Genomic DNA, 24321 nt, shown 5'->3' with positions numbered 1-24321 from the left:
TCCTTTCCTTCAAAAGTATAGGAAATTGAATGAAAATCGATTTATACATGAGTATATACATGTATATATTGCCGTGAAAAGAATCATTTAGCCTCTCTGTGTGAGTTGTAAACTAATAAAATTGCTCTAATATTTTCTAAGAGAGAAACATTTTTCAAATATATAAACTAAATAAAAAAGAAATTTAATTGTTCAAAATCAATTGAAATTCTTTTTCAATGTATCTAGGAACTATTAATAATAGAAATATGAAATAACAATAAATATAAAAAAGCAGAAATTAACAATAATAAAATACTATTAAAAAATATAAATTATAATAATAAAAAATAAAAAAATAAAATTTTGTTTTACATTATATTATATTTATATTATTTATTTACTCATTTACGAATAAAAACGGCACAGGCCCTTTATATATATATATATATATATATATATATATTATATTATTATTATTATTATTATTATATATTATTATTTGCAATAATCGTGAATAATAAAATTATAGAGAATAGAAAATCCCTTTATAATAAAAAGTGAATTTTAATTTTCGCTAAAATTGTTAGAGAGAGAATTAATAAAAATAAAATTATCATCATTGTCACAAATGTAACCACGAGATGAATGGTCTTCCTTTTGTTTAAATTAAATGTTGGTCTGCTGTGTGATAAAACAGTTATAGAGCAACAATTCGCAACTGCGTTAGTTCTCATATTATTTACTCAGGAATACACTCACTACAATTTCTACTCTAAGCACACAAAAGCATTTTAAAATTTATTCTAAAAAAGGAAAACCAAAAATTCAAATTTATTCAGCACACAAAACCAATAAAAAATACTGTATATATTTTTTAACAAAAAAAAAGGAAAAAATATAACTTTTGTATAACATTTTTATTTTTTATTTATATTCTTATTCTTTATGTTTTTCCTTTATATTTCTATATTTTATATTTATATTTATATTTTAAAAATTTTTTTTATTTATATTCTTATTTTTTCTGAATATTTGTTTATTCCTTATTAATATTTATATTTTATTATTTATTATAAAGGTACAAAATTTATAATCAACGACTATTTAATTCATTAATTAATTTATTTATTTTATTAATGGAAAAAAATGTCTCTAAATTTTTGTTCGTTGAAATGAACGCCACTAATTTTGTCATTATTTTTAATTATAGTATTTTATTCAAAAATATTATTTTTTATGTAAAAAAAAATTTTTTTTGCTAAATAAACGTTGAATTTAAATTATTTTCCCATTTTTTATGATAATTTTTGAAAATATTTGAACAGAAAAAAATTATTCGTTCTAAATTTTAGTAAAATTCGAAAAAAATTATTTTTCACACTCTAAAACCAATAACAAATTTTCTGTTTATAAATTTTTCTTTTAAAAATAATTGTCGAGATATAAAGTAAAAAAAATTTTCTTCAAGCGAAAGGTTGTAAAATTTACTTCAAAAAGTATTTTTTGTTAATAATTATTAATTGTTATTTAATTAAATCAAATGAATGAGTTAATTAATAATTATAATAATTCCCCTAATATGTTAATTATAAAAACGTTGTGATCCTCATAAATGTTATTTTCCATTATATTTTTGTTTTCCTTCAAAATTTCATTTATGAATTGCTTTTTTAATTATATTTTGAGTTTTAATTTATGGTTATTAAATTTATGTCACAATTTACGCATCGTCATTGTTATGAAAGTTTCTTTTGTAACAAAATTCAAAAACAATTTCACAGAATAATAAATATTTTATTTAAATATAATGAGAATTTTTTACTTTGCGCAATAAATTGAAGTAATTAAGAAAGTTATATTCAAATTTAGAGAGAAAAATTGTTAAAATTCTTGATTTTATGAAAAAATAACAAAAGCTGTAAATAATTGATGCTATTATCAAGTAAATATTTATTAAACAAATAATTCGTATTTTAATCAAATAAACTCTAAATGAACCAATAATTTCTGTATTTAAATAAATGATTTGACTAATAATTTATAAATTACAATATAATTTATAAATGAATTATTCGGATGATCCAATTATTAAACTATTCATAAGTATAATTTTTAAATACTTAAATAAATATTAATAATTAAAAATTATTTATAATTATTATTATTAATTAAATTAATTATTAAATGTATTAAACATATTAAATGTATTGTTTCACAATTAATCATTTTTGTTAGATTTATTAATTATTATTTTATTATTTTTGTATTTAGGTAGTTGATTTAATGGAATATTATTTATATTATTAACTAAATATATTTATTTTTATTTTTATATTTATAAATCAAAAATTGCAAATTATTTGCAATTATTCAAATTTAATTAATTAATATTTATTCTCAGTGTAATTTTCTAAATAATAATGTTGAAAAGCAAACAAAAAATTATAAAGATCGATTATAGAAATAATTATTAATATCGCAAACAAATAATGAATATATGTAAATGTGACTGACAAAGGACAGTTAAATAAAAAGATTGTAATAAAAGAGGGCATAAAGAACCGAGGGCATAATAAACTTTTTACGGGGCTTTATAAACTATCTAAACTGCAAATATGTGTATATACGCACAGATATTATTATACACGAAACATTTTTTCTGCTTACTCGTGTGTGTATTTGTGAATTTTTTAAACATCTTTCTTTTTTTTCTTGTTCACCACTGAATCTGAAACGCTTTTCAGCCTTCTGTTCCAGATGGAGAGAGAGAGAAAAAAAGCTATCTTTTCGTTAAAAACTTTGTAAGTAAACTTCACTTTTTAGAACTTTCTTTTTTTTCAAAAGAACTTTCCGAATAAAGCGACTGATTGTGAGACGGAAAAACTTTATTCTCAACATAATAAAATAAAATAAGAAACTGAAAAGCAGTTTTCTTTCACGAATGCAATTTTTTTCTTGCTCAACATTTTCCCTTTTATTTCTTTCTGCGTGTAAAATTAGCAAATAAACTCTTGTTCTTTAGATTCATATATACATACACATAGATATAATACTAGTGTTGCATAACTGAATTATTAGCCCTTGAGATTAAAATATGAAAAATTGGTTTGAGAAAAAAATATTTTTTTAATGACTCATTTTTTCTCTTGCTTCATCGTAAATTTTTTCATTTTGTTTATGGGCATAATTTTTAGAGCCTTTAACCTTTTACGTCTTTCAAACACATTTTGAATAATTTTATTTTATTTAATTATAATATTTTTCAACTGGATTTTGTTAAAAATTTCAATTTTTGACACGAGTTAATTTTTAACTATATTTTTAACTATATTTTTAACTATATTTTTAACTATAACTATAAAGTTATAATTTTTAATATACTTTTAAATTCGCAGAGATATAGAAAAGTAAGAAATTCGAGAGAAATTTCCTTTTTATATTGAAAAGAATAATTACTGTATATTGTGTTTGCCACAATGTTTTCCTAATTGGCACCTAAATGTTTCTGGTTTGATACTCTAGCACCGGATAATGTGGCTTAACAATATATATAGCCTAAGTTGTTAAGCCACGAGAGGAATTCTGAAACGCCAACTAACAACCATTGAAACCTACTTCTAAGGAAAGTTAGCCAAATCAGACCACTCTCAGTTTCTCCCTTGGAATTTCAAGTTTGCCTTTGCATGTTCCAAATTCTCCAAATTCAATTAATAATTAGATATATTCATTAATATTATATTATTATGGATTTATTTACCCGTATGTACATCATTTAGGATTCATGCATTTTTTATCCCGCATAATTTAATAAATATTTTATTAATAGAGAGATAATATTAAATATTCATAAATACACAAAAAAAATTAAATTAAAATTTATTTAATATTTTAACTTTTCCCGGAATTATTCACAAGCAACTTTAATAAATAAATTATTCATTATTTACTCTGTAGTATAAATATATAACATTACTTCCTAAATCTGAATTAGTCCTTTTGACTAATGAAAAAGGACCAATTCGTTTATTAAATGAATTAGTAAAAAAATTGAGAGTAAAAATAAATATTATTAATAAGTAATTATAGAAATTTTACAGAAATTAAATTGTATTTAATTTTCTATAGAAAATTAAGAAATTTTACTAAAATTTCTGTTTATTTCTAACAGAAAATGAAACATTCGATTAAATTTTTTATTGAGAGGAAAAATTTTACTGAGAAAAAGACTTTATTACAGAAGAAAATAAATTATTCTCACAATAACATTTTTTAATTGAAAGAAATTTCCTGAGGTAGAAAATGGTGGTTTAATTTTTCCACTTGAGAACGCCAGGGTCACCGTCAGATGGCAGTTCAGTTGAAAAAAAATCAATTTCCACGCCACCTAGTGATGACCTTGACGTTCTCAAGTGGAGAAATTAAACCACCATTTTCTACCTCAGGAAATTTCTTTCAATTAAAAAATGTTATTGTGAGAATAACTTAATTTTTTCTTTCAATAAAAACTTTAATCGAATTTTTAATTTCCTATTAAACATAAAAAGAAATTTTAGTAAAACTTCTTAATTTTCTATATAGGAAATTCTATAGAATTTAAGAAAATGTATCAAGAGAATTCTTAATGGAAGAAAACTTTTCATCGGAAAACAAAATAATTATTTTAAAGGTTTTAGCTTAAAAAAATGCTCTTAAAGATTTTTTTAACTCCTAAAGTCAATGAAAAAGGGAAATTATTGATAATGTTTACCCTAAAAGCTACAAATAGTAGTTTTCGACACTGAGCGACGAAAAATATTTTTTTTTTACAAAACCAAAAAGAATGAAACAATTTTTTCGAAGTTTTTAGGTTAAAAAATACTCTGGAAAATTTTTCAACTCCCTAGGTGATTATTTGAAACTATTACAACCATTTTATGACACTTTTGATACTATTTTAAATTTCTAAATTAATTCTGAGGCTTGTAATTAATTTCTTAAAGCCACTATTTCAATTAGTGAATTAGTATAGCAGTAGCAAATAAATGTTTACGGAAAATGAGTAAAATTTATGAATTTTAATAATTTCTGAAAATTACAATTATAACTCTCTTCCTGAATTCAATTATTTTCTACAATTTTCAACTAAACTTCATCTCTGAATCAGTTAACTATTTAAATAATTTTCCAAAAGTTCTTCTAGAATTCAATTATTTAAATACAAAAACTCAATTTTTTATAGTAATTTTCTCTTCGTAGTTTTTTCGTAAGTGATTTTTAAATGACTTAAAGTTTATAATAACTTCACGGTTTTTCAACTTTAAAAAATTTCCAAACAATTAAAATTTTTTTCAAATCTTTTAAAAATAATTATGTTTTGATAAATATACATAAAAATAATCAAATTTTAAAAGAATTTTAATTATAAACAAGACAATGATTTCTCAAAAATTTTAATAAGTCCAAAAAGTAAATTTTCGTAAATTTTTATTGACATTGTTCGAAGATAATTAAATTTCAAAAAATTATTATAAAACAATTCTAATAATTAGTTTTTAAAAAATATTTTGATGTAATTTTTCGAAAATAATTGAATTTCTTAATAGAATTTTTGTATAATCTTCAAAAAAAAGTAATTAATTTTTTGATGAATTTTAATTTAAACTTTGGAACATGATTTTTTTCTCCAAAATGTTAAAAATAATTTAAAAATATTATTATTTTTTGTGTATTATTTAAATTTTCGGAAATATGTAATTAAAAATATTGAATTTTAAAAAATTAGAAGCTAATTTTCATTAATTTTCATTTTTAAATTTACATCCAAAGATTTTTCATTAACATATTTTTGATAATTCAATTCTTTTCAAAATTTGCAATGAAAATTCTTCAAAAGCTGATTTTCAAATATTGTAAGAAAATACTGGAAAAAAATTAATTATTTTCAATTAAATAATAAAATATTACTAATTTGTTTAGTAGTTCTAATTTTTCTTACTAAAATTTTAGTGAAAAAGACTAAATTCACAGTTTTTGTCTCAATTTGATATCCTTACAAAAACTATTTTAGTAAAATAATAATAAATAATAGAAAAAAAATTGTGAAAAATTGAAGATAGTATATTTGGTTTTAATTTAATGATTTTGTAAAAATCATTATACGCAGTATTTTATATCTATTATATATTTTTTATATATATTTTATATTATTATTATTAAAATATCATGCATGATAAAATTAATAATTTTCTTTTACCGGAAAATTCCAGGGGGTGAAAAAAACTCGATATTAAAATACCTTTTAGGGAGATTAAACGTCATTAAAATGGCATTAAGAGATAAATATATAAAGAAAGGAAATATCGATCCAAAACGATGAGAGGGGTTTTACTGTATAGCACACGTGCAATATAATTATATTTCATTTTTTTCACTTTTACATTTAATGCGGTTTAGAAGAAAATAAAAAATGATAAAATATTTTATTTTCAAAAAAAAACTTTTACTCAAAGATCGTATTTACTTTGGCAATAAAAATCTTCATCTGCAAAGCTTGTGTCATGTTCTTACAGCACAAAAAATGAACCACTATAAAAAAAGGTACCAACACGTCGTATAAAGAGATGAAGTTGCATTCTTGCGGACGGATTAAGTTTCTTTTACAAAAGAAAAGTCAGTACTTTATTACATAAAAAAGAAGAATACAAGAAAAAGAGAGAAAAATTTATTGTATAAAAAAAACAGATTTTTTTTTTAAATCGTATATTGATACGTCTATTTGTGAATTTCCCATTTTTTGTAATTTGTAAAATAGTTAAAGTTTGAATTTCTATAAGTTCGGCTATCAAAGCATAATATTTATTGTTATTGAAAAATAAAAAATTTAAAAAAAGTGAAAATAGGGGAAAAAGGGAAAAAATGAGATGAAAATTTACTGACTTATAAAATCACATAAAATAAAATAATAATTCGCGATAATAATTATGAGTGACGGTTTTTGTCAATAGAAATTTGTAATATGAAGCCAACTTTTAAAATATTAAATAAAACCTGAGTGATTGTAAATTGCATTTTTCGCTTGTCGAATGGAGTATATATATAGTATAGCGCGAAAGGGTTGAGAGAGAAAAATCTAGTCAACACTGCTACCATGTGCAATTTAATTAAATTTTAATCTCTTTTTGTAAAGAAAAAATTTATATATAAAAAAAGAGAGGAGAATCTTCTAATATTACCCTTACACTCGGTGATTGTGACTTCAAGATAATAAACGAAAGGGGATTTTTATAATAATATTTACCTTTAATTAATTAATTTTCACAAAATTATTTCCTGGACATAAAAAAAATATTTTCATCTTTCTTTTTATAATAAACTTTTTAAAAAAGTTGAATAAGTTAATCAAAAACTTCATTAACTTTAGCTAATAAATTTGAAAAATAAATAAATTTATTTATATAAAAAATAACTAATTGTGTTAATTCTATCTTAATTAAAAATTTCTGATTTTAATTTAAAACTAAAATTAGTTTTTATTAAATAATTTAGATATACTGAAGAGTTAAACATCAGTAATCTACAGTCAGAGTTGATCTCCTTATTTGTTTATTTTCATTCTAAAAATTACAAACATAACGAAGCTACAATTTTTTGCTTCTTGGATATTTTTCTTTGGATTGCGTCACATATTAAAATTTCTTTACTTTTTCAAATAAGAATTAAAAGAAAAAGAGAAGAGAATTATGGAAGAAAGTGATAAAATTTAACAAAAACAATTTTCTTTATACAGATAAATTTTTTCAAATTAATTTGTTCAAATCTACAATTTTTCTTATGTAAATTATAAAAAAATATAAATTAATAATAAATGCAAATTAGTGATAAAATATAATTATAAATTATATAAAAAATTTTAAATCAGCACGAAATAGGTATACTAATTACGTGAGTAAATTATTTAATACATAACTTGAAATTCATTGGGAATTAAAATGAGATTTTATAGATCGATATTTGGGTTTAATTCAACAAAATTGTAATTAGCTATCACTTTGGAGTCGAGAATCAAAGAGATGAAGAATTTTTTTCACGATACTACTGCGTACGTTTCTATTGCAATTTTCAATTTTTTTTTTTATTTTTTTAAAGAATGAAGTTTGAAGGATAGCAGATATTACCATTCTGCATGATGGATGTAAAACAAATTGCATTTTAATTGTTAAAATTGTAAAAGTACACTTCAATTTAATTCCTAAATAATTGTTTCATCTTTTTTTAAATAAACACTCAACAATTTTTAGATCTATTTTTAATAAGTGTTCAAATAAATTTTTAATAAACAAATTTGCTTTTTTCCTCAAAAATTAAGTATTTTTTTTTAAATAAAAATTTTGAAAAATTAATTAGAAAATATTTTCCAGAAAAATAAATTTAAGAAAAACATTGTTTTTTGTTGAAAAAAATGTTGATCTCTAAATTTCTAATTTTTATTGTTCATTCTATTTACTCAATTTATTATATTAATTCAATTTATTCTTTTTTATTTTATTTATTCAATTTTCAATCCCCTACAGAAATTAAAAAAAAAATATTTAAACAGAATAAAAAATGTCGTTCATTTAAATAATAAAAAATTTTGAAAATTTTTGTAAATAAATATTTACAAAATTTTCCATTGTAAATAAAAGTTTTTGCGGAAATAAGTTTCAAAAAAAAATAAATTTCAAAAAAATTTCAAAGAGTTAACTCTTAAATTTACGTTTTCGATTATTATTCCATTTAGAAAATATGAAATTATTTACGCGGTCAAAAATATATTTCATTCATTTTTGAACATTCAGAATTTTCGGAGCATAAAATTTGTATTTTATTAAAAAAATATTTTTTATATTCAAAAAAGATAATAATTCTTAACAAAGCGTAAATTTTTCTCTTTATATTATTTTCCAAATCGCTACAATAATTTTCAAAAATTATTATTCAAAATTTTATTGAAACTCACTGCCAAAAAAATTAATTAAAAAGTTTCTAAATGTAAAATTCAAGTAGTTTTTATTATTATTTTTATTTTATAAATATAAAAATTATTAGTAAAAATTTTTGTTGTATTATTAATTATTTTACTATTTTCTATTATTATGTTATTATTATATTTATTAATTTTTTAATTAACCTATTTATTTATTATTTTATTATTTTTAAAAATTATTAAAAATTTTTATTGTAATCAGTAATTTATGAAAATGTTTTAAAAAAATTCCTCTTATTTAAAAATCCGAAAGATGTGAATTATTAATTTCTATAAATTTCTATTGTAAATAAAAGTTTATGAGAAAATAAATTTGTCAAATTTTGACAAAAATATGGAATTGCGTTAATTTAAAAATGATTTAAAGAAGTTTAACAAAAGATATTAATCGTAAATATTTTAAATTATAAATATGTATTAATAATAAAATAATAATAAAATAAGAATTCTTTCTTGATTTCTCGATTTTAAAAACGTTGCGGATTTCAGCCTCATCTGAATATAATTGTAAATCACATTATTTAATTACAAATTCTAAATATAATTGTAAATTACATTATGTAATTACAAATTATAAATATAATTATAAATTACATTATGTAATTACATTATGTAATTACAAATTATAAATAAAATTGTAAATTACAAATATAATTTTAAATTGCAAATTTAATTATAAATTGCAAAATTCGGTTATAAAATTAAAAAACAAATAAAATGTTTAGAAATTTAATTGTTGATTTATTTTCAAAACCTGACGCAATGTTATTAAACGAACTCAAAAAAGTAATAAATAACTTTCGTTTAATTATTTGAATTTCCATTTTATTTCAATTCCAACGTTCAGAACACGAGGAGCACATAATAATCGAATAACAAATGAATAATTTAGCATAACCACATATATTCCAGTAAGAGCGAAGGATCGAAGAAAATTGAAAAATTCAAAGGGATGAAAAATTGATTACCTGTGGCTCACATGAATTCCAACAGCAGCATCACTCCCTTTATTAACTTCACTAATACATCCAAAACAGCGAGAACGTGTGCGTACGATGTAGAAAAAAAAAGCCGGTGTTGTTAAAAAAAAACCATCAACCACGTGCTTTTTTATAAAGAATACAAGACAGAAAAAAAACTCTCTTTGTATAATTTACTAAAAGAAATAGAAAAAGTCGCTACAATATAATTGAAGGAAAAAAAATGCAAAAATTTTTCAGGACAAAAATATTTTTATAGAGAGCAATTGAACCTGTGACAAAAGAATTGGTAAGCTTATATACGATGAGGGTGAATTGAAACACACATATAGGTCCGAAAGACGCGCGCGTTGCGACGATACTGGGGTTGGATCGTTGGAAGTAATCTCCCTCACTCTCACCCTCGCCCTTCACCCCCCCACCCTCCTCCCTTATGGCGCTGCTAGGCCCTACCCTGGCTATCCTGTGTACAGCCTATACACCCCCTATACATACATACATTTAAGGATGCAAGCCTGCCGGGACCGAGAGCAGTATTACAATAGGGGTTGAATTATTGCTGGCTACACAGGGTGGATTTAGAATTTGAATGAATGAAGTAGACTCCTCGATCGTTATGGCAAGTCGTTATACACAAATTTTGACACCTAGTTCAACTATAGACGATATATTTATTTTGGATTAATAGAAATTTTATTGAGTGTTTCGATTAGGGTTTTATTTTTGTTAAGTATTTGTATATAGGGGTCAAATATTTCCAGAAAAACAGAGGATTTCGTGTGTTATTATTGGTTTCAAATATTTTTGTAAACTATTGTATTGTTTTTTTTATATATTGAATGTCTATTTTTGAATAGAATTTATTTCTATTTTATGATCCTAAAGGTTTTGAATGTTCAAATGAACGAAATTTATTTATTTCTTCTTGAAATTAAATTTTTATCAATACACGGAGAGAGAATATATAATAAATTTTGTAAAAGTATTTTACAAATTGGGGAAAAAGTGCGACAAAGCGAAATTTTTATATAAAAAATACTAAAATTTAAAAAAACTTTTGTAAAATTTAGTAAAATTATAAAAGAATTTAATTAATATTCTCTATATTTGGTATAATTTTACTAAATGTCACATAAGGTTTTTGCTTCCTCATAGAGAAAGTATTTTAAGTTTATTATTGTTTATATACAAATTTCGCTAAACAGACAATCAAAATTTGGTAAAAAGTCATTAAAAATTTATTTCTTCCAAATTTAAGAATTATAATTATCTAAAAATCATTGAAGTTCTAGTAGCGACTGAGCAATACACAATCCTGAAGAATAAAGAATTTTATTTCATTTTTTTAATAGTAGCAGGTCCACCCGAACGCTATCAGACAATCAAAATTTGGTAAAAACGACAATAAAAATTTATTTCTTCCAAATTTAATAATTCTAATCATCTAAAAATTACCTGAGTTTTAGTAGGGACTAAGCTTAACACAATCCTGAAGAATAGAAAATTTTATTTCACTTTTTTAATAGTAGCACCCTCACCCGAACGCTATCAGACAATCAAAATTTGGTAAAAACGACAATAGAAATTTATTTCTTCCAAATTTAATAATTCTAATCATCTAAAAATTACCTGAGTTCTAGTAGGGACTCAGCTCTACACAATCCTGAAGAACAGAGAATTTATTTCAATTTTTAAGTAGTAGCACCCCCACCCGAACGCCATCAGACAATCAAAATTTGGTAAAAACGAAAATAAAAATTAATTTCTTCCATATTTAATAATTCTAATCATCTAAAAATTACCAGAGTACTAGTAGGGACTCAGCTCTACACAATCCTGACGAATAGAGAATTTTATTTCATTTTTTTAGTAGTAGCAGGTCCACCCGAACGCTATCAGACAATCAAAATTTGGTAAAAACGAAAATAAAAATTTATTTCTTCCAAATTTAATAATTCTAATCATCTAAAAATTACGAGAGCACTAGTAGGGACCGAGCCCTACACAATCCTGAAGAATAAACAATTTTATTTCAATTTTTAAGTAGTAGCACCCTCACCCGAACGCCATCAGACAATCAAAATTTGGTAAAAACGACAATAAAAATTTATTTCTTCTAAATTTAATAATTCTAATCATCTAAAAATTAGCAGAATTCTAGTAGGTACTGAGCTCTACACAATCCTGAAGAATAGAGATTTTTATTTCATTTTTTTAATAGTAGCACCCTCACCCGAACGCTATCAGACAATCAAAATTTGGTAAAAACGACAATAGAAATTTATTTCTTCCAAATTTAATAATTCTAATCATCTAAAAATTACCTGAGTTCTAGTAGGGAAAGAGCATTACACAATCCTGAAGAAAAGAGAATTTAATTTCAATTTTTAAGTAGTAGCACCTTTACCCGAACGCCATCAGACAATCAAAATTTGGTAAAAACGACAATAGAAATTTATTTCTTCCAAATTTAATAATTCTAATCATCTAAAAATTAGCAGAATTCTAGTAGGTACTGAGCTCTACACAATCCTGAAGAATAGAGAATTTATTTCAATTTTTAAGTAGTAGCACCCTCACCCGAACGCCATCAGACAATCAAAATTTGGTAAAAACGAAAATAAAAATTTATTTCTTCCATATTTAATAATTCTAATCATCTAAAAAATTACCTGAGTTCTAGTAGGGACTCAGCTCCACACAATCCTGAAGAATAGAGAATTTATTTCAATTTTTAAGTAGTAGCACCCCCACCCGAACGCCATCAGACAATCAAAATTTGGTAAAAACGAAAATAAAAATTTATTTCTTCCATATTTAATAATTCTAATCATCTGAAAATTATCTGAGTTCTAGTAGGGACTCAGCTCTACACAATCCTGAAGAATAGAGAATTTTATTTAATTTTTTTAATAGTAGCAGGTCCACCCGAACGCTATCAGACAATAAAAATTTGGTAAAAACGACAATAAAAATTTATTTCTTTTTTAAATTTAATAATTCTTATCATCTAAAAATTACCTGAGTTCTAGTAGGGACTCAGCTCTACACAATCCTGAAGAATAGAGAATTTTATTTCATTTTTTTAATAGTAGCAGGTCCACCCGAACGCTATCAGACAATCAAAATTTGGTAAAAACGACAATAAAAATTTATTTCTTCCAAATTTAATAATTCTAATCATCTAAAAATTGCCTGAGTTCTAGTAGGGACTCAGCTCTACACAATCCTGAAGAATAGAGAATTTTATTTAATTTTTTTAATAGTAGCAGGTCCACCCGAACGCTATCAGACAATAAAAATTTGGTAAAAACGACAATAAAAATTTATTTCTTCCAAATTTAATAATTCTAATCATCTAAAAATTACCTGAGTTCTAGTAGGGACTCAGCTCTACACAATCCTGAAGAATAGAGAATTTTATTTCATTTTTTTAATAGTAGCAGGTCCACCCGTAAGCCATTAGACAATCAAAATTTGGTAAAAACGATAATAAAAATTTACTTCTTCCATATTTAATAATTCTAATCATCTGAAAATTATCAGAGTTCTAGTAGGGACTGAGCACTACACAATCCTGAAGAATAGAGAATTTAATTTCAATTTTTAAGTAGTAGCACCTTCACCCGAACGCCATCAGACAATTAAAATTTGGTAAAAACGAAAATAAAAATTTATTTCTTCCATATTTAATAATTCTAATCATCTGAAAATTATCTGAGTTCTAGTAGGGAGTGAGCCCTACACAATCCTAAAGAATAGAGAATTTTATTTTAATTTTTTAGTAGTAGCACCCTCACCCGGACGCTATCAGACAATCAAAGGTAAAAAGTCATTAAAATGTATCACTTTTAAATTTAAGAATTCTAATTATCTAAAAATTACCTGAGTTTTAGTACTTACTGAGTTCTGCACAATCCTAAAGAATACAGAATTTTCATTTTATTTTATTTTTCAAAAGATTTTCGATTGTCTGCTGAATGGAGGATAGGGCCGCAAATATTTAAAAGTTGAAATAAAATATTCTATCGTTTAGGATGGTTTATAACTCAGTTCCTTCTAGTAATCAGGTGATTTTCCGATGACAGAAATATAAAAAAATTAGAAGAAATAAGTTTTTAATGACTTTTTAAAATATATTTATATAAATTTCAATTGTCTGCTAGCGTACGGGTGGTGGTGCTACTACATATACTTAAAAGTTAAAATATAATGTTCTTTGCTTTAGAATGTTTTCTAGCAACATTCCAGCAACAATTAAAGCAGTTAATTTTCAAATGATAAGATATTTCAGGGAGGAATTTAATTTTTATTACCCACTTTCCCTATTTTTTTTTTGGAAAAAGGTTTTCGGAAAATGATAAAAATTGTATGAGCGTTTTTGTATTAAAATAAATTCACAAATAAATAAAAACAGTGTTAAAATATATTAAATTAAATTAAAAAATTTTGAAATGATTTTAAAAAATAAAGGAAAATTAAGGGCGTCGAACTAGTTTTTAGACATTAAAGTTTAAATACTGCGCTACATTTTAACATTTATATATATTAGGTATTAAAACAAACAGCTCATGTTTTCCCTGAAAATTAGTCAATCCTGTTAAAAGAACAATAAGATATACAGACACCGGTTACGGGTCTGTTCTTTGTGCTTTGTATTAGGACAGTTTTAAAACTGATGCGTTTTTCTCTCGAGAGACACATGACACAATTTTCCAGATGAGCAACCAAAATATTTTCTAAACAATTCGACCAAAATTTTTCTTTTTTTTTAAAGGCGACATTTCCTACACACACAAAGAGAATTAATTCTTTTAAAGGAAAGAATTTTTCACATGAATTCCCATTATTTATATTGTATATACTCATTTTAAATAAAGGGATTATTTTGCAGAGAGTTTATAAATCAATCAGTTGGAAAAATAAATTGACACTCTAAATCCTATGTCCCTAAAGTTTCGAACGTTCAAAGCAACGACATTTTTTTCACTTCTTTTATATTTGAATTTTATTACAAAACATTGTTTTTTATAATTAAAAAAATTATTTTTTATACTGCGGAATGAATGTTTAATTATAGAATATTTTTCATTTTGGTCCAATAATTTTCAGAATTTTATATGATTATTATTGATTAGCAGATTTATTTTAAGTACTCCAGATTTAATATTTAATTCAATAATCAGAACTCGAACCAGTGAAAGTATTTAAAAATAAGGACTTTACGGATAAAAAATAAAAAATTACGGACCATTTATGGGCCAATTATTACTGACAAAAATATAACCTGTTCGAATCGAATAAGAAATCATTTTACTTAAAACTATAAATTAAATTTTTCATAACTATAAAACATGTTTACAATTCAATTTTATGAAATTTCAATTCTTCGAAAATTCTTCAATTAAATATATATTAGAAAATAACAACTTCAAAAAATTTAATTAAACCTTTTGAAGAAAATTAATTTCATAGAATTGTTAGCTAAAATTTTAATTTGAAACCTTTTCGGAATTTAATTATTTCTAAAAATTCTATGCCATAATGCTTTTAATATTCAATTGTTATCTATAAAATTTTAACTGAAATTCATTTTTAAATCAATTTTTATTAGAAAATTCAACGAAAAATTAATTATTTAAATACCAAAATTAATAACTTATTGAATAATTAAATGTTTCCTTAAATTAAATTCTCATAAAGAATTCTATCAACAAATTTTTAAGAATAATTAAATTTTTCGAGGAATTCGATTAAAATTGTATTAAAAATAATTTAAATTCTCTAATGAGTTTTATTATTTATGAAAATAATTAAATTCCTAAAAAAAAAATTTTTTATTTATGTAAATAATTAAATCTTTGTAAAAAATTTTATTATTTACGAAAATAATGAAATTATTGCGAAAAAGATTATAAAAAATTTATAAATAATTGAATTTCTTTTGTGAAAATTTTATTATTTTATGAAAATAATTGAATGTTTGTGCAGAATTTTATTAAATTTTTTTTAAAATAATTAAATTCTTTTGGAAAATTTTATTAAAATAGTAGATATTGAAAATCATTGAATTCAAAAAAATTTTTGAAATTAATTGAATTGATACGAAGAATTTTATAAAAAATTTTAAAAACAAATAGTAAATTCTTGCAACGAATTTTATTAAAATTTTCAAAAATAATTGAACTCTTACGAAGAACTTTATTAATTTTTTTTTTAATAATTAAATTCTAGCAAAACATTTTATAAAAATCATTTTAAATAATTGATTTTTTCGAAAAATTTTATGAAAATTTTGTTAAAAACAATTTCTTTCAAGTTTTCACAATAATCGTGTTTCTTAATAATTGAAACTAATCATTTAAATCTTGAATTTTTAAAAAAAATTTATAAAATAATTTTATTCTTTAGAAAAATATCTTTAATTTATTGAATACAATCGAATTTTTTAATAATTGTATTAAAAGTAATTGAATTCGTAAAAAGAATTTTATTATTTATGAAAAATAATGTAATTTGCTTCGAAGGATTTATTAAAATTTTAGAAAATAATTGGACTATTTTGAAAAATGTAATTAAATTTTTTTTTTAAATTGAATTCTTTCATTAAATGTTATTAAAATTTTTTAAAATAATTCAATTTCGGAGAAGAATTTCATTACTTTTGAAAATAATTGAAATTTTGCAATTATTTAAATAATTGAATTTTTGCAATTATTTCAATAATTGAATTTTTGCAATTATTTGTAACATTTTAAAAATTCTCCAAATTATATCGTTAAATTTACGAACTTTTTTTCGAGCCCTGAATATAATTTAAGGCAATAAGGCCTTAAATAGTTAAAATTTTTATAATAAATTAAAAATACTCAAAAGTAAAATATGATATACATACGAAATTTATATTATTTTAAAATACTTATTTCTAACCTTGAAATCCTCGATTGTCCTATTTTCCATCCCGAATTTGTTCTCCATCGTTGATTTATTGCACTCACAAACACACACGTTGTAAAAAATTTCTTAACACTCGCGATATCGCTTTTGGAAATCGATAAAAATATTTAATAAACTTATTTAAAAATCGCAATTTTAATAGTACTTTTTAACACTCACGAAACCGGAAAATTTATTTTAGACATTTACCATTTTTCTTCCAACTTTTTTCAAGAATAAATCGAGCAAGTTTTAAAAAAATATCGAATAACAAATTTCAACTCTTGAGAGTACTAAATAAATTTCGAGTAAAATTTCAATTCAACTTTAGCTATGACCTTTTATGATTCAAAGAACAACCCACCATTGTTATATTCCTGAATGTAAACATAATTATATAAACCCTACAGAATCAGGTAATTTCAAGTTCTATTGTTTTGATGCATTTAAATTACTTCCAACATATATAATAATTACTAAATATAAATATTGATTCACTTTCCAGATTTTTTGTTGTTGTTGAATAATTTAGAATATTTTATAAGAACATTAAATGTTGTAGCAATAATAATTTTAATTCATTAAAATTGTTAACAAATTAACAAGAAAAATTAAATTAATCGTTAAAATCGTTAAAAAAAATTCACAATGAGCAAAATTACTTTTTCTGTTTTGTAAATAAACGCATTTGTAAAAAATAGCTCTTTTCGATTTAAAGTAAATTTGTTTTCAAATTTATTTCTTTTTTTCTTGTTGAAAATTATAGACTTTTTGTTATTCAATGTAATCCTATTACTAGTTTGAAACATGATAAAGAGGGTTTTTAAAGCCACTTTTATATTCCCCTATTTTTTCTACACCCCCTTATATAAATACATATATAAAGAACAGAAGAGAGCGAAATATCTTTCTAAGTTCTCCCTAAAATAATAAATTTCTAATCAAATATTGTCTCCAAAAAAATTTATCATCTCCTTTTGATTTACACCACCGAAGTGTCTAAACTTTCTGTTTATTTTAAACTTTTATATTATTTATTTAGAAATAAAAAATTGATTTTTGGAATTGAAATATTCAATCACAGAAAGCAAATAAATGTTATATATTATTTTACATACATCAAAATAAGGATGTTTAAATTTTAATGTAAAATTTAGTATCAAACAAGGGAAAATGCAGAATTATTTATAACCTTATTCTCATGTTTTTACGATGCATCTATGAAAAGAATAATTAATTTTGAAAGTCATATAAAAAAAAATTACTAGAAAATACTGAGATTCATTGCTTGAAATTTTATGTAGATAATATTTGTTTCGGATTATTATAACAATTCTATTTTGTGTTTACAATTTTTTGCTTTCTTTGTAGGAATGTCAAACACAATTCAACAATGTACTTTTTCAAAAGAAAAAAATACTCTATTATGAATATTAATCAAGTCGAGATTGTTGGTAACAGATAGAAAAACAGTAATTTAAATAATATTTCTGTTAAAATACTTTGTTGGAAACAAATATAGTTATAAAAAAATTATTAAAAACTTTTTGTATTTTAAAAGCGCACTTAACCTCAAAAACGATGCACGATCCGTTCAATCATTCAACACATGGTGTTTACGTAGAATTTTTCGAAATTTCAACAAAAATCTGTTAAATATTCTAAAGTTGTTTAAATTGTACGAAAGTAACTTAATTGTTTGATGTAAAATAAGTGAATTATTAAAATAAAAATATACGTTACGCACGTTACACACGAAATACAAGAAATCTTGAAAGAAACTGGCGCCTTTTGAATTTGCGATCACAGCGCCATCGCGCCTACTTGTTACGGAACTAAAAATCAATATGGCTACCTGAGAAATCTGAGAGCCTGAAATTTCGTGTTATAGGTGCGGTTGTAATTAATAAAAATACGAATAAAATATCTGTTATTCTAATTTATAGTTATTAATAGTATTGTGATCGTTAATGACTCTTTAATATACAAGGATACAAAAGCGTGAAACTTATTTTTCATGTATAAAAAATTCATTACATTGTTTAACTATCAACACAGCAGCTGACAATTGTTTATCCACAGTAGTAAATAAATAATGCCCAAAATTAGTACAAATATTGATATAGAGAACAATAAGTCCCTTTAATTAATACACAAAGCAAGGAATTAGTCACAATTATTTTCATATAGTAAAGTCATGACAGCTATACAGAATTTGCAAAACCATGGATGGTGAGTAGATTGAAATTATTTTGTAATAATTCATTTTGTAATTAAACAGTTTATTGCCTGTATAAGTAACGTGTGTAGGTTTTAATTAATTAATGTCTAATTACTTTTACGCAGGTATTTATCAGAACGTGGTTACAATCTTGCGAGCAATAATGGCAATACAGTGGAAATTCAGCAAATAATCAAACGAGCAGCTGAGGTATTTACAAATTCGTTTCAATTAATAAAATATATTTCATTTTATATAATTATTGGGTAATTTTTATTTATTTGTTGATTTAAAGCTCGATTTAAAAGAAATTGGAAGTGGTGATGGAGATATTAACCAAGGAAATGTAGTGCTACAAATTCAAAAACTACGAAATGTTGCTGCTCCAAAAAATAATGAAGAATCTCGTGCAGCTCCTCGCATGCTAAAATTGTCTTTAACTGACGGTAGAAATAATTTTCAAGCCATTGAGATTGAGTACATTGCTTCATTAAGGTACGAATAATTATAATTTTACTCCTAATTGGAAATCGAATTTTATTCGATTTAAAATGCTATATCAATTTTTAATTTTAATTTCCAGTCTTAATACACCTCCCGGTACGAAATTATTAATAAAATCGGGAGATTTGTCCACAACTCATGGTATTATTTTATTGCGTCCTTTAAATGTTGGATACGTTTATGAAGGAAAAGTGGCGAACCTCGTGGAAAAGTGGGAACTAAATAAAGTAATTTAGAAAATTTTAAACTAGAATTAATGATTAATGAAAATATCTTTTGGAACTAATGAAAAATTAATTTTTTAGAAACTTGCTGTACATTCGAGAGTAAGATCCGCGGACGATGGAGGTCCTCCACCATGGATTCCGTTTGGAAAGAAAATTATGAAAGTTATAGATCAGGGAAAGAATTTCAAAGCTTTAGCTGATAAAGAAAAGAGCACAAAAGAAAATACAGAATTTGAGGCTCAACGTAAAGACGCAATCGCTGAAGCCGCCAAGCAAGGGAATAAAAAAATATTTGGCGGAGGCAATCAGCAGGTGAGTTAAAATAAATATTACAAATAAGAATAAATAAACATTATATTAAGAAAAATAATACTAGAAGTTGGAATTTTGAAATTTTGAATTTTTTAGCTTTTGGATCATGGAGTGCAAAAAATTGTCGATCAAGGTTTTTCTATCGAACAAGCTGAATTTGCCTTGAGGGTAAATAGAAACAATCTCGACAGAGCTTTGAAATCTTTGCAGAAAAATGAAAATAAGTCCAGCAAGTAAGTAATAATTTTGTTTAAATTTACCTGACGATCGATATTTTTTTTTGCCTGACGGCTAATAAATTTATAATTCAATCCAGCACTCGAGAACCTCGCGAACCGAAGGGCAAACGTTTCGAAAAGAAAATCGAAGAGGCTGGAAAACCAAGTAGCGGAAAAGTCTCTTTATTCGATTTTCTAGAGGATAAACTTCAAGCTCAATCGGAAGTGGCCGAAGCAAATTATTCACAGCAGACAAATGATTTCGCTGTTAAAGAAAAAGTCGAATATGATTCCAGAGGAAGTGATCATCACAATTCAACGCGAGGTGGAAGGTAATATTTCTTTTCGAAAGAAACCTTTTTTTCAAATAGTCAATAATAATAAAAATTTATTTTTCCTTTCGGAGATCTGTGAATAATAATAATAATTTTTTCTTTCAGAGGTCAAAGATTTGGAAAAGGGCAACAACACACACCAAGGCATTTTGATGAAGCAAAAAGCAATAAATGGTCCAACAGTAATTCCTTCAATCCTCAAGTCTCTCACTACAATTTGAATGGTGGTATTCCACAAAATAAACCTCCACGATTTCAAAGAAATCCCGAAACACAAAATTATTTCCCAACTGACAACAATCCACGAGAATATAAAGGAAATTACAATAAATATCAATCCGACACGAGAAATTCATTCGCAGGATCACGTTTTGAGGGAGGAAATTATAAAAGCGGACCATCGGGAAATTACAATAAATTCCAGCAAGATCAGCGAAAAATGGAGAATACGAGAAATCAATATCAATCTGACAATGATTCAAAGAATAAGCATTTCGATCCACCTCAAAATCGATATAATCGTGCTCTAGATACAAATCGAAAGGAATTTTCGTCCAATGAAAATGACAGAAACACGAGGAATTATACGCTTAAATCCAACACACCCGATAATACTTATGGTTATTATAATGTACATAATCAGAAAAACGGGAGTATTGTCAATAGCGAGCAGAATCAAAGTACGTCAAGTGGACCTTTTGCTTGGAAGAAAGGAGATATGTGCTTTGCTAAATATTGGGAAGACAATATAGTAAGTTTGAGAAAGAAACTTCGAGTCTAATTTTCTAAATTAATTAATTAATTATATAGGATTTTTCATTTGTTTTGTAATTTTCCTGTTCATTTCATTTTATTTCTATTTTCAGTATTACCATGCAGAAGTAACCGATTTATCCAAAACAACATGCGTGGTTCGATTCCGAGATTTTGATAATTACGAAGAAGTATTACAAACGGATTGCTTTCCTGTCACAGAAGATGCAAAGAGCCGAACAAATCAGCGACCACCACATGAGAGTAGAAAACAGGATTATCGTTTTGATAATCGACCACCGCGACAGGAACAAAATGAACGTTTTAATGGTAAATAAATTACATATTCTAAACTTACAGAAATTTCAGGTCTTGGATATTAATTACTTTTTGGACTTTTTCCAACTGTTTTAAAAGAAGGCGACTTTTTTCGATTAACTTTTAAAGAATGCGATCTTTTCGACTTTTCTTTTAATTATTACAGACAAAATACCACTTTTTTGGTATATGTAAAAGAAATAGAACTTATTTCGGTATTTAACGTATGGGAAATAATTATAGACGTTTTATGATCAACGATTAAAAGAAGAAAATATATTTTTCACTTTGAAAACCTATCGAAAAAATTTTGTTTGGAAATTTTTTTGTCTTTAACTGTTGATCAAGAAACATTGAAAACATTATTTTAATAGACAATTAATTAAAATTTAAGTAGAAAATTACTTTTTTCTTCAAAGTCTTTAATAATAAACATTGAGAATTTCGCTAAAGTAATTAAAATAAATAATTTTTTTCAGAAAATTCGAATTTCGAAATATATAATTAAAAAGCTTTTAAAGAATTGAAACTTTGAAGAATTTTAATTGCAACATTTGAAAATAATTGAATTCTCAAAAATTTTATAAATAAATCTTTAAATAAAAATTTGAAAATGAAAATTAATGAAAATTAAATACTGAAACATCGTATTAAAATTTTTTTTAAAGAAGTAATATTTAGAATTTTTATCATAATTTTTTAAAATTCAATTCTCTTCTAAAAAAAAGTAAATTAAAATTTAAGAAAAATCTATTTTAGAGTTATTATTAAAATTATGAAGCGATTGTGTATTTTTATGTATTTTTAATTAATATTCTCCAAAAACTATATATTAACTATATTGATATTTTCAAAAATTCTTTTATAAAATTCCATTATATTTTAATTTTACTAAAATTAATTTATTTTTAATTTTTTTTATTAAATTTTAATTATTTTTGGAAATTTTCAATTAAATTATTTAATTGAAAAATTTACTATTCGCAAATTATTTTTAAATATATATATATTAAATTACTAATTTTAAGAATTTTTTATTATAATTTTTTAAAAACCAATTATTTATAATATTTTTGGTTCAAATTGAATTTGAATATTTATTTTTAATATTTGAATTCTCGATGAACTTTCAGGAAATTTTTAAAAATAATTGATTTAGAGAAGAAGATTAGTTTTAAATTTTGGAAGAGTTACGGTTGTCATTTTTAAAAATAATTGAATTTCAGAAAATTTGAAATTGAAATTAAAAAAATTAAATTCCTGTGGAAGAATACTAGTAGGAATTAAATATTTATTTTAAAAAGTTATTAAATTTTTTAATATTGATTTTTTGGATTAAAATTAAATCTACTTTTTCCTTTTTTCCAGTTGGAATGGAATTTAGAAGAGGTGGAGGTGGAGCTGGTATCAAAGGAGGTTATAGAAAAAAGGGACAACAGCGTAGTACACAACCGATTTATCAACCACCAGCTCAACGTGCTCCTGCACTTCCTCAAAATACATAGAATCATTTATAATTTCTTCGAATTGAAAAAGAATTGTTAAGTACAAGGCAGTTTATTTATAATTAATTAATTACTCATAGTGGCTGGCCCGTTATTGTACCAAGACTGACCATTCAAACGCTTTTGACTTGAAATTTAGAAGACTATAGTAGCTTTCATTATAATAAAATTAAAACTAGGAAAAACAAGAAACTAAATGAAAATTCTCTTGTTACTAGGAAAACTTAATAATTCAAGTCAGCGTCAGAAATTAAATAGTTGTTTGTTATTAATACAAAAAATGATGACAACATTAAAATAATTCTAAACTAGTACGATTTTCTCTGTTACTAAAAAAAGTGCATTGTCTCTCTATCTTATCTACCGTTTTAGTGTAATAATAAACTTTGTAATATTTAAAAATGTGAAGTTTGAATAACTTTGTCGATACGTTCGATGTGTGAATCGATCGATGATGATCGATCGATCATGTATCGAAGTCGATACATGATGAACTACGCTTTCGAATCTTTACGTCGTGTGTGCGAACACTGTTCACAGTATTGCTAACCGCGTTCTTAAGACTTATATTATATAGAAATATATATAGTGCTTTAGAGTTTTATTAAAGAGTTTGAGACAATAAATGATTAAGAGTTTAATCGATCTGAATATATAAAACAAAGTGTTTTATTTAAACCATAACTCCAACAGGTTATGGGCCCAGGGCACGCTTCCACTGCGTAAAAAGCCCCTTTGAGTTTTAGAGTTTGTGTTTAGAAGTTTTAGAAGTTTTGTGAGTTTTTAAAATAAACATACAAAAAAAGGAGTAAGAAGGTGAGTAATTTGAAATAATAATTATTCATAAATTTAGAGATTTTAAGAGTAGAAGTTGAATAAATTTTAGATGATATTTGAAACAATGAATTCATTGACACGCATGCGCAAAATTTGTGCAAGATTAGACTTGTTGAGCATCTCACATGATCTCATCTGTGTCACTGCTGAATTGCTATCATTGAGGGCCCCGCTCTTTCAAAATTTTGG

At 23.9% G+C, this 24321-nt stretch overlaps 2 protein-coding genes across 6 annotated transcripts in view; one reads left to right on the top strand and one right to left on the bottom strand.

Annotated features, from left to right (window-relative positions):
• Positions 1–18662, bottom strand: part of LOC122498264 — a 191129-nt gene extending 172467 nt beyond the window's left edge. For 2 of the 5 annotated variants that reach the window (XM_043605921.1, XM_043605925.1), the window contains exons 1-2: positions 18474–18662; positions 16897–17279 (exon numbers count right to left, since the gene is read on the bottom strand). The gene's annotated coding sequence lies outside the window, so the exon portion shown is untranslated. Of the gene's footprint in view, positions 1–9954; positions 10309–16896; positions 17280–18473 lie in introns of those variants that run through there. The other 3 variants (XM_043605922.1, XM_043605923.1, XM_043605924.1) reach the window with 3 other exon arrangements.
• A 79-nt stretch (positions 18663–18741) lies between these two features.
• On the top strand, positions 18742–23697 carry LOC122498263 (tudor domain-containing protein 3). Its single transcript, XM_043605920.1, has 10 exons — positions 18742–19134; positions 19249–19333; positions 19419–19618; positions 19707–19854; positions 19933–20166; positions 20263–20399; positions 20483–20716; positions 20825–21470; positions 21586–21802; positions 23159–23697. The coding sequence occupies exons 1-10, from the start codon at positions 19100–19102 to the stop codon at positions 23293–23295; spliced, it is 2073 nt and encodes a 690-aa protein (XP_043461855.1). The 5' UTR covers positions 18742–19099; the 3' UTR covers positions 23296–23697.
• Positions 23698–24321: the final 624 nt, after the last annotated feature.

The sequence above is a fragment of the Leptopilina heterotoma genome, unplaced genomic scaffold, assembly GCF_015476425.1.
Source record: "Leptopilina heterotoma isolate Lh14 unplaced genomic scaffold, ASM1547642v1 Lhet_144, whole genome shotgun sequence".
NCBI classification, from domain to species: Eukaryota; Metazoa; Arthropoda; class Insecta; order Hymenoptera; family Figitidae; genus Leptopilina; species Leptopilina heterotoma.
This window is presented reverse-complemented; position numbering and strand designations above follow the sequence as displayed.

What these genes read in the sequence shown, in the direction of transcription:
- LOC122498263 (XM_043605920.1), top strand. Translation starts at nt 19,100, where the DNA reads ATGACAGCTATACAGAATTTGCAAAACCATGGATG. An exon ending in TAATCAAACGAGCAGCTGAG is followed by an intron (nt 19,334 to 19,418) that starts GTATTTACAAAT and finishes GTTGATTTAAAG; the next exon opens with CTCGATTTAAAAGAAATTGG. An exon ending in AATATTGGGAAGACAATATA is followed by an intron (nt 21,471 to 21,585) that starts GTAAGTTTGAGA and finishes TTCTATTTTCAG; the next exon opens with TATTACCATGCAGAAGTAAC.